The following is a 15,188-nucleotide window of genomic DNA, read 5'->3' on the forward strand; positions in this document are numbered from 1 at the left end:
TAAGGATGGTAGTATCTGCCAAAATTTCCCTTGTACGATGCCAAACCAGAATGACATAGAAAAACCACAATTTACGTCAACAAGTACAACTAGGGCATAGATCTTAGACCGGACATCATGAACAAACAACTATTGTTATGTAAACTGGGAACATATTGAAAGCTTACATTATAAATCAATTTTCAACTGCTGATAATGCATTCCTAACCAACTGTCGTGTACACTCCCCCCCTCCTGTAAAAATTAGAAACTGACAAAATCAACAAATCATATAATAAAAGAAGATGTGGTGTGATTGCCAATTTGACAACACTTCCCATTACTAGAGACCTACTGACGGAAAAATTAATAAAATGTAAGTCACCGTAAGGCCTTCAACAATGAGCAAAGCCAATACCACATAGTCAGCCATAAAAGGCAAATGTTTTCCCGTTTTAATGATTTTACACTAGTAATTTTGGGGCCCTTTATAGCGTGCTGTTCGGTGTGAGCCAAGGCTCCGTGTTGAAGGCCATACATTAACCTATAATGGTTTACATCGTTAATAAAATTGTTATTTGGAAAGAGAATTGTCTCATTGGCACTCACACCACATCTTCCTATATCTATATAAAGAAATGACAAATGCAAAATTAAGTTTACTAATTATAAGAATTCATAGAATTAACTTTTTTTTGATGAATTTATATGCAAGATATGAAAGGATTTTTGAGCTAATAAAATTAAAAAAGATAAAAGTGATAATGTTTTTTGCCGATAACATTTTATATAAAAGAAAAAAAAAAGAAGATGTGATTTCCAATACGATAACTCTCCACAAGAGACCACTATCGACCCAAAAATTAACAACTATAGGTCAGCGCACGGCCTACAACAAAGCTCATACCGCATAGTATGCATTTAAGAACATTTAAAAAAAAATATGATCAAAGTTTAACTACCAAATAATTACATATATTTTTTTTTATGCAGGGAAGTCTCATTTAAAATTCACGTGAATTTTTACCTCAAACGTGCTTATACGTTAATATAAAAAAAGAAGATGTGGTATGATTGCCAATGCGACAACTGTCCACAAGAGACCAAAATGACAAAGACATTAACAACTATAGGTCGACGCACGGCCTTCAACATTGAGAATAGCCCATACCGCATAGTCAGATATATATATATATATATGACAATGTAAAACAATCCAAACGAGAAAACTAACGGTCTTATTTATATAAAAGAATGAACGAAAAACAAATATGTCACACATAAACAAACGACAACCACTGAATTACAGGATCCTGACTTGGGACAGGCACTGGCACATTCATAAATAATGTGGAGGGGTTAAACATGTTAGCTGGATCCCAACCCTTCCCCTAACCTGAGACAGTGGTATAACAGTACAACATAAGAACGAATTATAAAAATCAGTTGAAATAGGCTTATAAAAACATGAACACGTCAATTTACTTCTTGTTTAAGTTCACGTGAAATTATGTTTAAATGTTCACGTTAATTTCACGTATATAAGTTCGTTTTAGGTGAATTTCACGTGACCAAAATATGCCTGTGCTATATTCATATGCAGTTAAACTAGTACTAACGTGTAGAAAATGTCATCAAAAAACTCTTCAATATCGTCCAATTCTATATGTTAATATATACGTGTACTGTGCCTTTTAAAATATAGAGAAACTGTAATGTTTTTTCACGATGATCTGACAGAGATTACATAATAAGGAATCCAATACTGGCTCAAAATGTATATGTGTAAATTTAAATTAGATTTTGAATGAAACGAGACATCAGGTTCAAATACGTAAGAAAGTTATCCAACATCATAATAAAACCCCACAATACATAACAGCTGTAAGATATCAACGACTTTTCTTACGTCATATAAGCTCGGTAAATATGATACGGATTTAAGCGAGACAACACGTGACAGGGGAATAATCGCCATTGTTTACGTCCAGGACAAGAAACATACTTAAGGACCTTACTATGTGAATGGAAGGAAGAATTGATAGCAAACGAAAGAATGTTGGGAGAATAAGATAATCGAATTAGAAAGACAAACGAGTGCAGATTGATAAAGTTTATGACAGTCTTGAACGATGATTCTCCATTTCTATTTTATTTTCTTTGACTTTTTGTGAACTGTTTGCCTGTTTATTTCTATTCTCCAGGTTGGGAACAACCCTTAAATGAGTGGTAACCTCTCAATGTAATGACTATCGCTTTTATGAGGGGTACATTTCAAGTGATAAAACATATTTTTTGTAAACACCACTTTTTTAGTACAAATGAGCAAATATTTATATCATTTGAAGAAACTTTTCCCAAAAGAACCATACCGTGATCTTTCTGGTATTATATTTTCAAAACATGTCCAAGAACTTTGTAATATTCCGAGACTTATATCTTCTTTATTATTATAAGTGGACCCCTCTTTTAGAAAAGTTGTTCCAAATATATTAAATGTTTCCCGTTTTTAAGTTACAAAATCTTATTTTTCTGTTTCCTTTTCTTCAACAGTAAAATGATTCCTTGTCTCAGGGGCAGTCCCTCATTTAATGGATATCTCTCATATTTGTTTTTGTAAGGGGGTCAACAACCTGTTCTTTATATACTTGAGCACGCCGATATTCTCTGCATGTTTATTAATTTTTTTTTCTATATTCTCTACCCTTTATTTTTATCATATATCTATCCCCCTATTACAATTTCCAGAACAAGTGTTTCCTATTGTGATTTGCTTATTGGGTTTGCTGATTTTATGCTAGCTGCTGAACAAAAGGTTAATAATAAAACACTGAAGTGATATCTTATTTCAATGACGCTTTTTGTGACTCGTTTGATTGTTACGGATAATCTCTTTCACAAATGATCACGAAAATGATACATTGTCATAACCACAAATTGCGTCTCCTACTTGCCTTGTTAATGATTGTCACCGGATTTGTACTTGACATGAACACTTCGACAGCTGCAAATATTAACAGGAACTTCTTACTTTTCCGAAACACACGAGTACATCCCCGTTCACGTGAGAGTTGGCGTCGCTGAATCTTTAGCTTTCTGTTACGTGTTTGGCTTAGTGCAGTTCACCTTGTCTGCTGTTTTTGACAGTGGACTCGTTGCAGCATCTTATCGAGAGACCGAGATGTCGTATATTCCAGCTCTAATCGTGTCTAACAAAACACTTGAAAACTAGTGAATTTAGCCTGTCGCAACATTTTAAAGTAAAAGCAAAGCCACAGGTACTTGTGGACAGGATACCCTTTGGGTGCCCTGAGTTTTATCTATTTTTCATTAAACGTCTATTTTTATTGTTTTACTTGTAATAATTAAAATAAACGTTCAACGAAAAATAAATAAAAATTGAACTCCATAGGGGATCATTTGGGATACTCCCACTCAGGGGGAACCAAAAGGGTATCCTGCCCACAAGTACCTGTGAGCAAAGAAAGAAAAAAGTCGGCTCTTGACTCCCACTTTTTACCTTTGGATCTAGTAAGTTGGAAAAAAATCCGCATAAGCTTATATCTGTCTAGTTCTTATCATTTTATTTACGCATTGACGTTAACACAAATTTTTGGACTATAATGTTGCCTTAAATTTGACTGGTTCCGTAATACCATTTTAGCTGAAATAGGGTCAGGATTTGGGACAAAAATAAACCTGATTCTTTACTTTTTCATGAGTTTTCTATGTTGTTTGGTTGTTGTCACTTTCGTGTAAACCACACGTCTATGCTGGTATCACATATCAATGGCAACAAAATGTTCCATGTTTTACGTATAGATTTAGTTTCCCGCTTAATCTCTAGCTCATATTCAGGAATCAAAAATAAAACTCAATACGATCATCAGATAACTTGACACAGACAAAATTTCTTTGACATTTTTTGGTTAAATTTTGTATTTGTTTAAGGAAGGTAGGTTTTTAAGATAACGTCATATGCACTGTGTATTTGTGCCTTTTAGGTAAATATTCAGGTAAATTAATATGTGAAGGGAGATTCCAGTATTTCGTGTTTATATTTATTTATTAACCTACCTTTATATAGATATGTATAATATCTTTAAATTTGTCATACTTTCAACAACCATTGACTTCAATGAATATTTGTACAGTTTATCATTAGATTCGATTACCTGTTCTACGTAAAGTTCGAGGCCTTGATATACAAAATCCTGCTTCATATAGGATGTGTTGACAAGAACATTTTGACAAATATTTGTGGGCGATTTATAAAATGAGTAATATCATTTTCACCGCCTACAAGGAAAATTTAAAGATAATTTGTTTGAAATAAATTCATTATTTGAAATTACCATATTGTCCAAGGTCACGATTTTCCACCTTGACCGGATACATTTGAGTAGTACAGTTTGTCCCAATGTATTAATTAACCGTATCATCCCTACAATTAAAAAAATGTATGAGCCTGAAATTAGCATTGTTTTCGTGGTTTTAGCAATTGTGATATGTCGCAAAATATTTGAAAATTATTTTGACCATGCTTTCTTTTGACTTTGACTAATCCATTTTGACAAAAATATACGAAATTTTGAAGCGTCGAGGGTACACAAGACATATTTTCTAGTGGTTGCTTTAAAATGTCTACGGTATGATTTTAGAAACTGTTCGAAGATAAACGCCGCTGATTCAGTACGAAATGACTAATTCTAAAACTTTATAATCATTACATATAATGTAGAGATCCGGAATAATATACTTCGTGAAACAAAGAGACATAATGTTAGATCTGAAAAATCGAGATAGCAATATTTTTTTTCAATCAACCATGCACCCATTTGAAATTGGCAATATTTAAAAACCCTTTCTATATCATGTTTAATCAACTTTCGGGAAATATATATGTTGTACAACAGCTACGATATCTTAGTTATTTATATTGTAAGCAATTTAAATTTCTTGACATGTACAAGGATATACAAGTACGATAGAAGGTCATTTGTTAGCATAGTTAAATTTGGTTATCCCGCCACAACATAAAGTACATGTCCGTACCGAACCCGAACCATATTTGCAATGTCATGAAAATTTAGTCATGATGTGATGTGTTCGTGCTGGTGTAAGAGTATACACACATACTTGTTTTTAATTGTTCCTTTTATATCTGTCTCCTTTTAGTTAGAAATGAAAATTAGTAATATGGCTAATTTAAACGATACTTAGTCATTTGTCACAACAGGCAACAAGAATAACTACACCAGCAAAATAAAAAAAGTGCGTCCAGAGAGATCAAGCACCAATACCATAATTAAATATGTAAATATATAAATTGTTTTCGTCAACATGAATTGACAATCAATATAGAAACAAGCAAAGATCTAAAAAGCGAACTTTTACACGAGTATAAACGAAAAAAATCCCACTACACTTACAAATGACTGACACGTTGAACCAGCAGGCATATTCGAAATTTAGTACTGAAATCTTCACCTTTTTACCGCGAATAGTATCCAATAAAATTATGAATAGAAAAAAATGTATATTATAATATTTAACGGGAAAAATCACTACCTAAAAAATGTACAACTATGTTAAAAACTACTGATATCTATTTTAAATGTTAAATGTTCTTGTTTTAGTTTTATAAAAATCAATGTGACTGTTTAATTCGAATATGTTCAACTAAGAGACTTACAAACTCAGCCAGTTACTTTTTTTAGCAGCTCCTAAGTTTCAGCATAAACAGTTAGAAGACCAATCGGTGGCTTTCGGCTATTTTCTGCTCTTTGTTGTAGTTGTTGTCTCTTTGTCACATTCCTCATTTCCATTCTCAAATTTATTTTTAGTGTTTGTAATTAGGAAGTTACATGTAATTGTCATACAGGGTAGATTTAATGAGACAGTAACCCAACATCACCAAAAGATATTTTGTATTTACGCCAGACGCGCGTTTTGTCTACAAAAGACTCACCAGTGACGCTCCAATCCAAAAAAGTTAAAACGGCCAAATTTTAAAGTACGAAGTTGAAGAGCATTGAGGACCAACATTCCTAAAGGTTTTGCCAAATACAGCTTAGGCAATCTATTCCTGGGGTAGAAAAGCCTATTATTTATTTCAAGAGTTCAAGTTTTGTAAACAGTTAATTTATAAATATGACCATAACAATGATAATTCATGTCAGCACAGACGTACAGAAGTGCTGACTATTTGGCTGGTGATTTAAGTATTTATTAAGACCCATTGGTAGACTTCGGCTGTTGTCTGCTATCTGGTCGAGTTGTTGTCTGACACATTCCCCATTTCCCGTCTCAATTAAAAAAAATAGTCGTTCAACAATTAATAGAGTCCACGGTCTATACCACATCCCAATCTCTAAATATTCCATAGTCTATACAACAGACTATTTCTGTACGCAAAAACACTAGATCTACCATCATCAACACCATAATATCCAAATAACGAACAATATTAACCGAGATTTCTGATTTGTAAAAAAAAAATATATAGTTGTTTACCAATTGTATATAAATGAAATCGTTATGCAGTCAACTATATTCCTCTTGATTGTCGTATGAGAAAGAATGTGAAGTAAACAACCCGATAACCCTAGTGCACCAGAAATAAACATCTTTGTATGTTATACTTAAAAGTAGAATATACAACCAAAAATAGAATACATGTCTACATAACAGAAGTTTTTTATTCTGTTCTTTATAGGACGATACTCTCTAAAAATAGGCTAAGTGTAAAATGTTATTACCAGTTTTGATTGATTAATAATTGTTAATTGTTTGCCTTAATTTTTTGATTGAATGATTGTTAATTGTTTGCCTGGTTTACCGTCTGGGGTGGTAATGTTATCGATAGGTTGATTTTTGCTAACTTAACGTCCAGTGGTAAGGTTATTGATTGGTTGATTTTTGCTAACTAAACGTCCAGTTGTAGGTTTATTGATTGGTTGATTTTTGCTAACTCAACTTCTAGTGGTAAGGTTATTGATTGGTTGATTTTTGCTAACTTAACGTCCAGTGGTAAGGTTATTGATTGGTTGATTTTTGCAAACTTAACGTCCAGTTATAGGTTTATTGATTGGTTGATTTTTGCTAACTCAACGTCTAGTGGTAAGGTTATTGATTGGTTAATTTTTGCTAACTTAACGTCCAGTTGTAGGTTTATTGATTGGTTGATTTTTTGCTAACTTAACGTCTAGTGGTAAGGTTATTGGTTGCTTGATTTTTGCTAACTAAACGTCCAGTGGTAAGGTTATTGATTGGTTATTTTTTGCTAACTTAACGTCCAGTTATAGGTTTATTGATTGGTTGATTTTTGCTAGTTTGTTTGTTGTTTGGTTAACGTCCAGTGGTAAGGTTATTGTTTGTTGTTTGGTTAACATCCAGTGGTAAGGTTTTTGATTGTTTGTTTGTTGTTTGGTTAACGTCCAGTGGTAAGGTTATTGTTTGTTGTTTGGTTAACGTCCAGTGGTAAGGTTTTTGATAGTTTGTTTGTTGTCTGGGTAACGTCCAGTGGTAAGGTTTTTGATTGTTTGTTGTTTGGTTAACGTCCAGTGGTAAGGTTTTTGTTTGTTGTTTGGTTAACATCCAGTGGTAAGGTTTTTGTTTGTTGTTTGGTTAACGTCCAGTGGTAAGGTTTTTGATAGTTTGTTTGTTGTTTGGTTAACATCCAGTGGTAAGGTTTTTGATTGATTGTTTGTTGTTTGGTTAACGTCCAGTGGTAAGGTTTTTGATTGTTTGTTTGTTGTTTGGTTAACGTCCAGTGGTAAGGTTTTTGATTGATTGTTTGTTGTCTGGTTAACGTCAAGTGGTAATGTTATTGATTACTGTCTGTTTAATGTCCTTTTTCTGAAAGTCTATATATCCATATTCTGTTAACAACGAGAAATTATGGTATTCACTTGTATTTTTTATAGCATTGCTTATTGCTTGATAGACACAATTCATATTTTAAAGTATAAAGATATTATAAATTGTGATGTCATTTTTTTTTCTTGTGGTCACCATTCGTTCCGTTGCATAAAATCAAAACAAACAATAATTATTTTGACATTTTCAGTTTTATTTTGCATCAAAATAAATAAATAGACAAAATATATATTACACAACATTTTTACAAAAGCTCACATCATTCCTACACACATCATACAATGTGTTTCCACACTCATTTATTCGTTTTCAGTTAAATGTAATGAAAATTACACAAAAACAATTCGCTGATTTTTCAAAAAAGGCTTTACAGAGTAAAAGCTATGCTGTTCTGGGTTTCGTTGTTTCAAAGATTCTACAGCTAAAAAAAAAATAATAATAGCCAAAAAAAAATAAATTAAATTAAATAAATGAGACTATTGCTTAATACTTTGGATTTTTACATTTTCTCTAAAGTACAGACTCAGCCACAAAATTCCCTCTCGCTCCTTAACACACCACATATCTCGGAATTGTTTTATACATTCAATAAATATAAAATGGCATATTTAATGAAATGATTGGGAGTGACTTTCAATATCTTCTTCCAGAATTAAAAAAGACTGCCGTCTACAGAATTAATAAAACAAAGAATTTCATACAATTTAAAATGATAATGCTTGGTACAATTGCTAAAATTCAATTTTTTGTTTATTTGTTTTTGATTGGTCACTCCCATGTAATGGAGGGATTTCTGACATGAATGGAATGAGGCAATATATTGGCAACTTAAAAATGGCGCACAGCACCTTCACAAATGGTAATAAATAATGCTGTAAAATGAAGCAAGTCTCACAAATTTTGCAACATTTCTTTGAGTAGAACATCAATATCCATATTTCCATTGATATGTTTACAGAACAAGTTCTCAATCATTTTGCTATTGATTCCATAAAGGGAAGGCAGACAAAGAAGCAGTTTAGAATAGTGCATAAGATCGTTAGGTCTCGAGACTCGCACGTGCTCCTGAAGCAGACGTTGTATTAAAGAATTGATTTGCTCTACATCACTTGGTCGTTCTATGCCGGCATATCCTGAAATGATAAAAAAGGAAAGATATTAATTTTTTTTCAACAAAAATCAAGCAATGACACATTATTAAATGATATCGATTAAAATATTAACATTCGTTTAAGAGGGATTGACGAGGTTAGCCATCATAACAAACAAATTGTTTATGAGGTCAACGTCCACTTCAAGTCAAATCATATCAACACATGATTGGCAATATGCCAAAACAACGAACCATGAATGAACTTCAGATTTTTTTATCGGACGGACAGGTCGTACTGAGTGCATTTATAAACCATAGGTAACAGCTCCTGCGGTACATTTTCTTTTTTACTTACGAAACGTTTCTTACAATTATTAAAAATGAAATTGTCGACCATGAAAAAAGTAATTAATTCATTTTGGAAATTATAACATCAATAGATTTAAAATTTTCCCTTGAACGTTTAATTGGGGATGGTATTTAACATATATAAATATATATGTATGACGTCTTTTAAATACGTAAACGGATTTTAAATTAAAAGATGTCAGTGCAGACTATGTAGTGTGGAATTTAAAAGACAAAAATGGCATTATATTAAATCCAACATATACGGTCGATATTTCATTTTAAATATTCAAGTAAAGATAAAAATAGTTTATGTACTGGCAATATATCAAATCCGATTTAAAAAAAGAAAATGCGTCCAAGGGCGTACTTTTAGAATTTGACCTACAAATTCAATGTTATCGCCTTATAAAGTTTGGTGGTCGTCAAGGACGAAGTATGATTTATGTCATTTTGAAGGGCGTTCTGTAACGAAGTATGATTTATATTTGAGTCACGTTGGGGTTGTACTTATAAGTAGAAATACTAAGCCACATCCTGTAAGTTATCATCACTTAAATTGAAATATAAAATCTATTTTTCGCAACAGATATGTATAAATAGTTCCCAAATACAGGTAGCGATTTGTAAATGAAAGTTTTAAATAGAACATTCCCTATACGAACTGATGTATCTCTTTATGTCACAGCCCACACGTTTATTGATATGATGTTTTAATAGATATTTTGTGACATCTTTCCATATGTTTTTGAATGTTAGCTGATCGACATTATTTAGTTATATTCATAAAACAATAAAGTTTAAAATAGAATTTGAATGTTTTATTTTCTTCTTCTTTAAAGCAGAAGATTTATTTTCGTAATCGATGTTTTTTATCTATGCATTTGAATATATTAAAATTTATTGCCCAAAATTTGCACTTTGTCAAGAAAAGAAATCTAAAAAAAAACGAGGTCGATAACCGGACCAACTCTGCCTGACCCGGATGACAAGCACCTGCCCCTCAGGCATTTTACTCTTTGTTAAATCCGACGTCTTTGTTCAAGCATCAACCTTGTGTTCGCTAAATGACACTCTCTAAGGTCAATGGGAATGCACATTTTATTGAGCTTGTCCATCAGATCGATCATTCAAGGCCAGACATGCAAAAAGGCGCAATTAACATGGAAATAGTTGATGGAAAGTTCAGCCTTACATTAAATCAATATTTTGGATCCGAACAATATACCAAGATGTAGAGTTTCCATAATAAAACAAATTATAGAACCTTCATGTTGTATCGTATAACATTTGTACAATCATCACGTGACACATTTGCGTTTTTCATTTTGTTGAAACAACACATCTTTTCTTTGTATAAAAATTCTAATAATGAATTATGAAAAGTATCTTAATACGGTACGAAGATGAAATATCATATTATAATATAATTATATGACATGTGACTGCTCAGTGAGAATGCCTTCCAGTTCTTTACATCTTCACATAAATATGTTATATAATACGAGAATAAAAAGAAAAGATAACTTACCACTATTAAACAGGACAGCCATTCTAAGGAATGCATATTCTTTCTGGTCAAGGTTCATGGCTTGGAACTTTCTAATAAAGGTCTGAATAGTTTCGGAAGATTTCATCGTCGGTTCCTCTGGTGAGGGGGTCGCCTGCGACTCCTCGAGATCTTGTTTGGAATGATGCGTGGGTGTCACTACAAACTCAAAATTGTCCTCAGCCATATATAATAACATTATTTTAGTCCAGGAATTGAGAATCAGTGTTATTTTATCGTTGTGAGATACAGAATGTAATTCCGGTACAGATTTAACAAATTGTACTATTTTCACTAACCAATCAGATACCCGTGAACCCACTGGGAGTAAGTTTTTCTTGGCTAGAGTTACTCGAGTATTTCCTGTAACATGAATTACATGTCTAGAGTCTGAGTCAGATTCATCGGTATCGCTATCATGAAAGCTTCCAACACCACCTAACGATTTGCCAACACAAAGAAGTTTTCTAAGCATGGAAACATCGCCATTCTTAATTTTTGACGAATCGTCAATGTTCAGATCAGAGTCTTTTGACTTGGACCTTCTTGAGAGATCCATTGGTTCGTCTTGGAAGGAACTATCAGAAAACGGTGACGGTGGCATCGGCGATACGGAAAATCCACTATATCGTGGTAATTCTAAACTGGATGACAGTAAATGTGGACTACTTGATGGAATATTCGGCGATGACAGTGAATGTGGTGGTGACATGGCTTGAAGTGGTGACATGGCTTGAAGTGGTGACGTCATTCTCGGAGACGACGACGTCAAACGGGGAGAAGATGAATATGGAGATCTACACGGGGAAACGCCCCTTGAATGGTCATGAGGAGATACCGGACTTGTTCGATGAACGGAGTAAGAATTGAAATGGGATGGAACTTTAAGTTTTGGTGAATGTCGCTGAACCGGCGATGTCGAGTATGGCGATAATCGATTAGAAGTAAGATGAGAATATGCCGGTGGAATGTCGCCCATCAGAACACTTTGTAACGTGTTTGACTGTTTCTGATCAACATCTGGCAGTATATAATTATTAGAGTCCATCCTTCTTGGAATCATCATTGGTGCACTGTTAATATGATTAAATCGTCCAAATGAAGTGCGTTCTTGACTGCTGAGTAAAGCATGTAGCCTATTGTCATATGACACTGGACGACAGGCACATATGGAACCTCGGTCGATATGGACATCATCCATGTTTGCACGTTTATCTATAAAATAAAAAAAGTCAAATTAATAAAATGTCAAAGTGAACACCATTTAAATTATGATTTAATGTTTTACAACATTCCTTAACGCAAGTAACTAAGTACATGAAGTACATACTTTACAGTGCAGACTAATTTCTCGACAGCTATTGTGTTATAACTACTTAATTAAAATAATATTTAATCATGTAAGAATAATCTATCCCAAGGCTGACGTGGCGTATATTTGTAACAATAAACACCATCGACCTAGATACAATTGAGTTATGACTTTGACCTACTGCTCCAGATATACTTATTACGAGTTCATTACTCTTTTTGGTTAAATATAAACGAGATTAATTGCAATAACGTGTGGTCGATTTGCCTTGCATGATTTATACTTAATTCAATATCAATTTAATGTACTTTGAAAAATCCATACAGGAATCGACATCTGTCGTTTGTCTATCTTCTGATCATTGCACGCGCCAGTTAGTGTGCAGTCTATATAGAGAAACAATCAGCCAATGAGAATCAACATTCCTTCCAAGGCCAGGAGTATTTCAGGACAAAAGAATACGGTTGCTGATTCCCTACTATCAAATCAATAAGATATTTGCGTCAATCATCCAATTCTTTTGACAAAAAGTTCTGTCGACCCTTTTCCAACACGAACGTCTGCAAAGTACGCCTCAACAATCAATGCGCTGCAGATTACGCTATTTTAGGAAACTTTGATTAAATTGTGCTATATTTAATCATACGATGTGAAAAAAATCGAAATAGAATTTCCGTCTCACTGCTTCTCTTTACCTTCAGGCGTTCAATAGTGCATTTATATCAGTAATGATTGTATGGATGCTATTTCGGTTAACGACTGACACACTGAGTCGGGTCACGGCGTCTGTGTCACGTACGCCTTAACAAATATATACTTATTAAAATAAAACAAATAGTCGAACATTTCAATTAGTAAATTTGATAGATTCTATTACAATTATATAAAGCATATAATTAGATAGTATCATAATATTTTTGTTTGCCCGCCAATACGGTTATTGATAAATGTGTAAACGTTATCTCAAGAATTCTTAATAAATTTTTGTGTATTTTAAATTCCATTACAGATAATGTCGTATTAGTCAAATATTTTCTATTTTCACATTTAATGGGTCGTTGTCATTCTTATCAGATATCGAGAACTATTTGCGCATATTATAGACTAATAACACTGTACTTATTTGAAATATGAAAGTAGTGATTTGAGTGCACTTCGTGAGTTCTCTGAACGGACATTAATGTTTGTCCATCTATCTAATATATCCGTCTATCTAATATCCTCGTGACTTTCGCTCGTTCAAATGTATAAACAATACAAATCATGTTTGTAGTGTACACTATATTGTTTTTTTTTAACCATTTCATGTAATAACACTGATGTTCAAGTCCATCTTTGTCTTTAAAACTTTCACTTTTCTAGTGCATGCGCTAATGATAAAATCAGCAAATACTGCACTATATACAATGATATACTAACACGTACATAGATGACAAGTTGACATTTCGTTACAATATTACTTTCAATGAATAAATAAATAAATAAATAAATAAATAAATAAATAAATAAATAAATAAATAAATAAATAAATAAATAGATGAATAACTATTAAAATAACAAATAAGTAACTTTCGATTCTATTCCAAATAAACATTAGTTGAAAGTAGATGAAAGTTGTCCTTAGAAATTTGTATTTATATAGAATCGTAATTTTAAAGATTCCATACATTATGTGAAACATTAAAAAAAAAGTCACATCTCTGTCATTTTGGTCTTAATAAAAAGTTGTACCAGCTATACACTATCTCTTTATTTTAACATAATTATTACAAGAAAGGGAAAAGATTTAATCAGTAAAAAATGACACCAATTAAAAATATCTAATTAATGCAGAAACTATTTTCTTGCAATTCAATAGACTTTCGTTTACAAAATATATTTGACTTTGAATTATCTTTTTCACTTATCAATTATAAATAAATATTGATAAAAAAAACTATAAAATAAATGCAGAAATAATTAATTAAATACAGAAATAATAATGTGACTCACCACTAAATTAGTAATCAATAAATCCAAATAAATAATATTCTTTCTTCAACAAAGTTTCAGTCTATAATAATATAATAGCAAATAAAAATCCGTCTTATTTTCTCACACCTTTTCACTTTCAATGTTCGAATCGTACTGAACTGCTTTCTAATATACTACAACGTATATCCTTTTCTTTCGTCAAAGTGCACTTGCCCCATTCACGTTGTGACCTCAATCAACCTTGACTCTACTACTTCCTTGAATAGTCGATCTCATTTGCATATATAATAATCTCGAAGCAAAATGACGAGGATATTTATATATAGTTTAACGACTTTTAAAACCATTGGTTGTTTCTCAAATTGTTTTTGAAAATATTTATCACGAAATTACGTTTTTATTTACAAGTTTTGTGAAAAAATAACATTTATTAAAGCATAAATCTGTAAGAGGCGTGGCTAGTGTTAGAGATTATTAGTTCTGACGTCAAGACCTTGAAATTGTCAACACAGCCATGTGAAAGACATTGACCCACATTGACCAATTTCTATAAATAAAGTGTGGTTTATTTCTTTTGTTTAAGAATATTTAAGTAGGTAGAGTGTGATAACGTGATTAAACGGAATCAATTTGCGTATTTTCTGTTTTATAATGGATTAAATCTTTGTTATTAGTGTTTGTTAATATGTTTTTAGTTTGCGATGAGTTAATAGTTGAAAATGTAGACCTAGTTTTTGAATTTTTAATCATCCGTTAAAACAATCTTTTAGTTCATATCTTTCAAAGTTTAAACATTAAATCGACTATTTTTGTTTACTTTAACAATATACCATCCCGAATTCCTGTAGTAGACATTACCCGAATTAATCTCGGTCAATGTATGTTTACATGCGTCATGAATGAAATGGTTTTAACTGCGCATGTCCTTTTAGGTTATTTACAGTACAAAGAAATCAATAAAAACGTACTTTAGTTTCTAGATTGATGGGTTTTGATTAGACGGTCTTTACATTCTCCGCCTTAAGCGAACATTTCGATTAAAATAGCAGACG

The 15,188-nt window shown here is 32.3% G+C and overlaps 1 protein-coding gene and 1 long non-coding RNA gene across 3 annotated transcripts in view; both read right to left on the bottom strand.

Annotated features, from left to right (window-relative positions):
* The window catches only part of LOC143056844 (uncharacterized), a 28,091-nt gene extending 21,560 nt beyond the window's left edge, over nt 1-6,531 (bottom strand). The window contains exons 1-2 of the long non-coding RNA XR_012972536.1: nt 6,496-6,531; nt 4,335-4,423 (exon numbers count right to left, since the gene is read on the bottom strand). This is a non-coding gene — a long non-coding RNA (uncharacterized LOC143056844). The remainder of the gene's footprint in view (nt 1-4,334; nt 4,424-6,495) is intronic.
* Nucleotides 6,532-8,032: 1,501 nt separating this feature from the next.
* LOC143056723 (uncharacterized) lies at nt 8,033-14,334 on the bottom strand. 2 transcript variants are annotated; one of them, XM_076229877.1, is made up of 3 exons: nt 14,155-14,334; nt 10,833-12,065; nt 8,033-8,993 (listed from the first exon to the last, which is right to left on the bottom strand). In XM_076229877.1, the coding sequence occupies exons 2-3, from the start codon at nt 12,049-12,051 to the stop codon at nt 8,752-8,754; spliced, it is 1,461 nt and encodes a 486-aa protein (XP_076085992.1). In that variant the 5' UTR covers nt 12,052-12,065; nt 14,155-14,334; the 3' UTR covers nt 8,033-8,751. The 2 variants fall into 2 exon arrangements, with proteins under 2 accessions (XP_076085992.1, XP_076085991.1); XM_076229876.1 differs by lacking the exon at nt 14,155-14,334 and adding an exon at nt 12,471-13,023.
* Between the last annotated feature and the right edge of the window lie 854 nt (nt 14,335-15,188).

The sequence above is a fragment of the Mytilus galloprovincialis genome, chromosome 13 (assembly GCF_965363235.1).
Source record: "Mytilus galloprovincialis chromosome 13, xbMytGall1.hap1.1, whole genome shotgun sequence".
Classification (NCBI taxonomy): domain Eukaryota; kingdom Metazoa; phylum Mollusca; class Bivalvia; order Mytilida; family Mytilidae; genus Mytilus; species Mytilus galloprovincialis.

What these genes read in the sequence shown, in the direction of transcription:
- LOC143056723 (XM_076229876.1), bottom strand. Translation starts at nt 12,498, where the DNA reads ATGTCGATTCCTGTATGGATTTTTCAAA. An exon ending in TCCTGTATGGATTTTTCAAA is followed by an intron (nt 12,066 to 12,470) that starts GTACATTAAATT and finishes TTTATTTTATAG; the next exon opens with ATAAACGTGCAAACATGGAT. An exon ending in GGCTGTCCTGTTTAATAGTG is followed by an intron (nt 8,994 to 10,832) that starts GTAAGTTATCTT and finishes TTATCATTTCAG; the next exon opens with GATATGCCGGCATAGAACGA.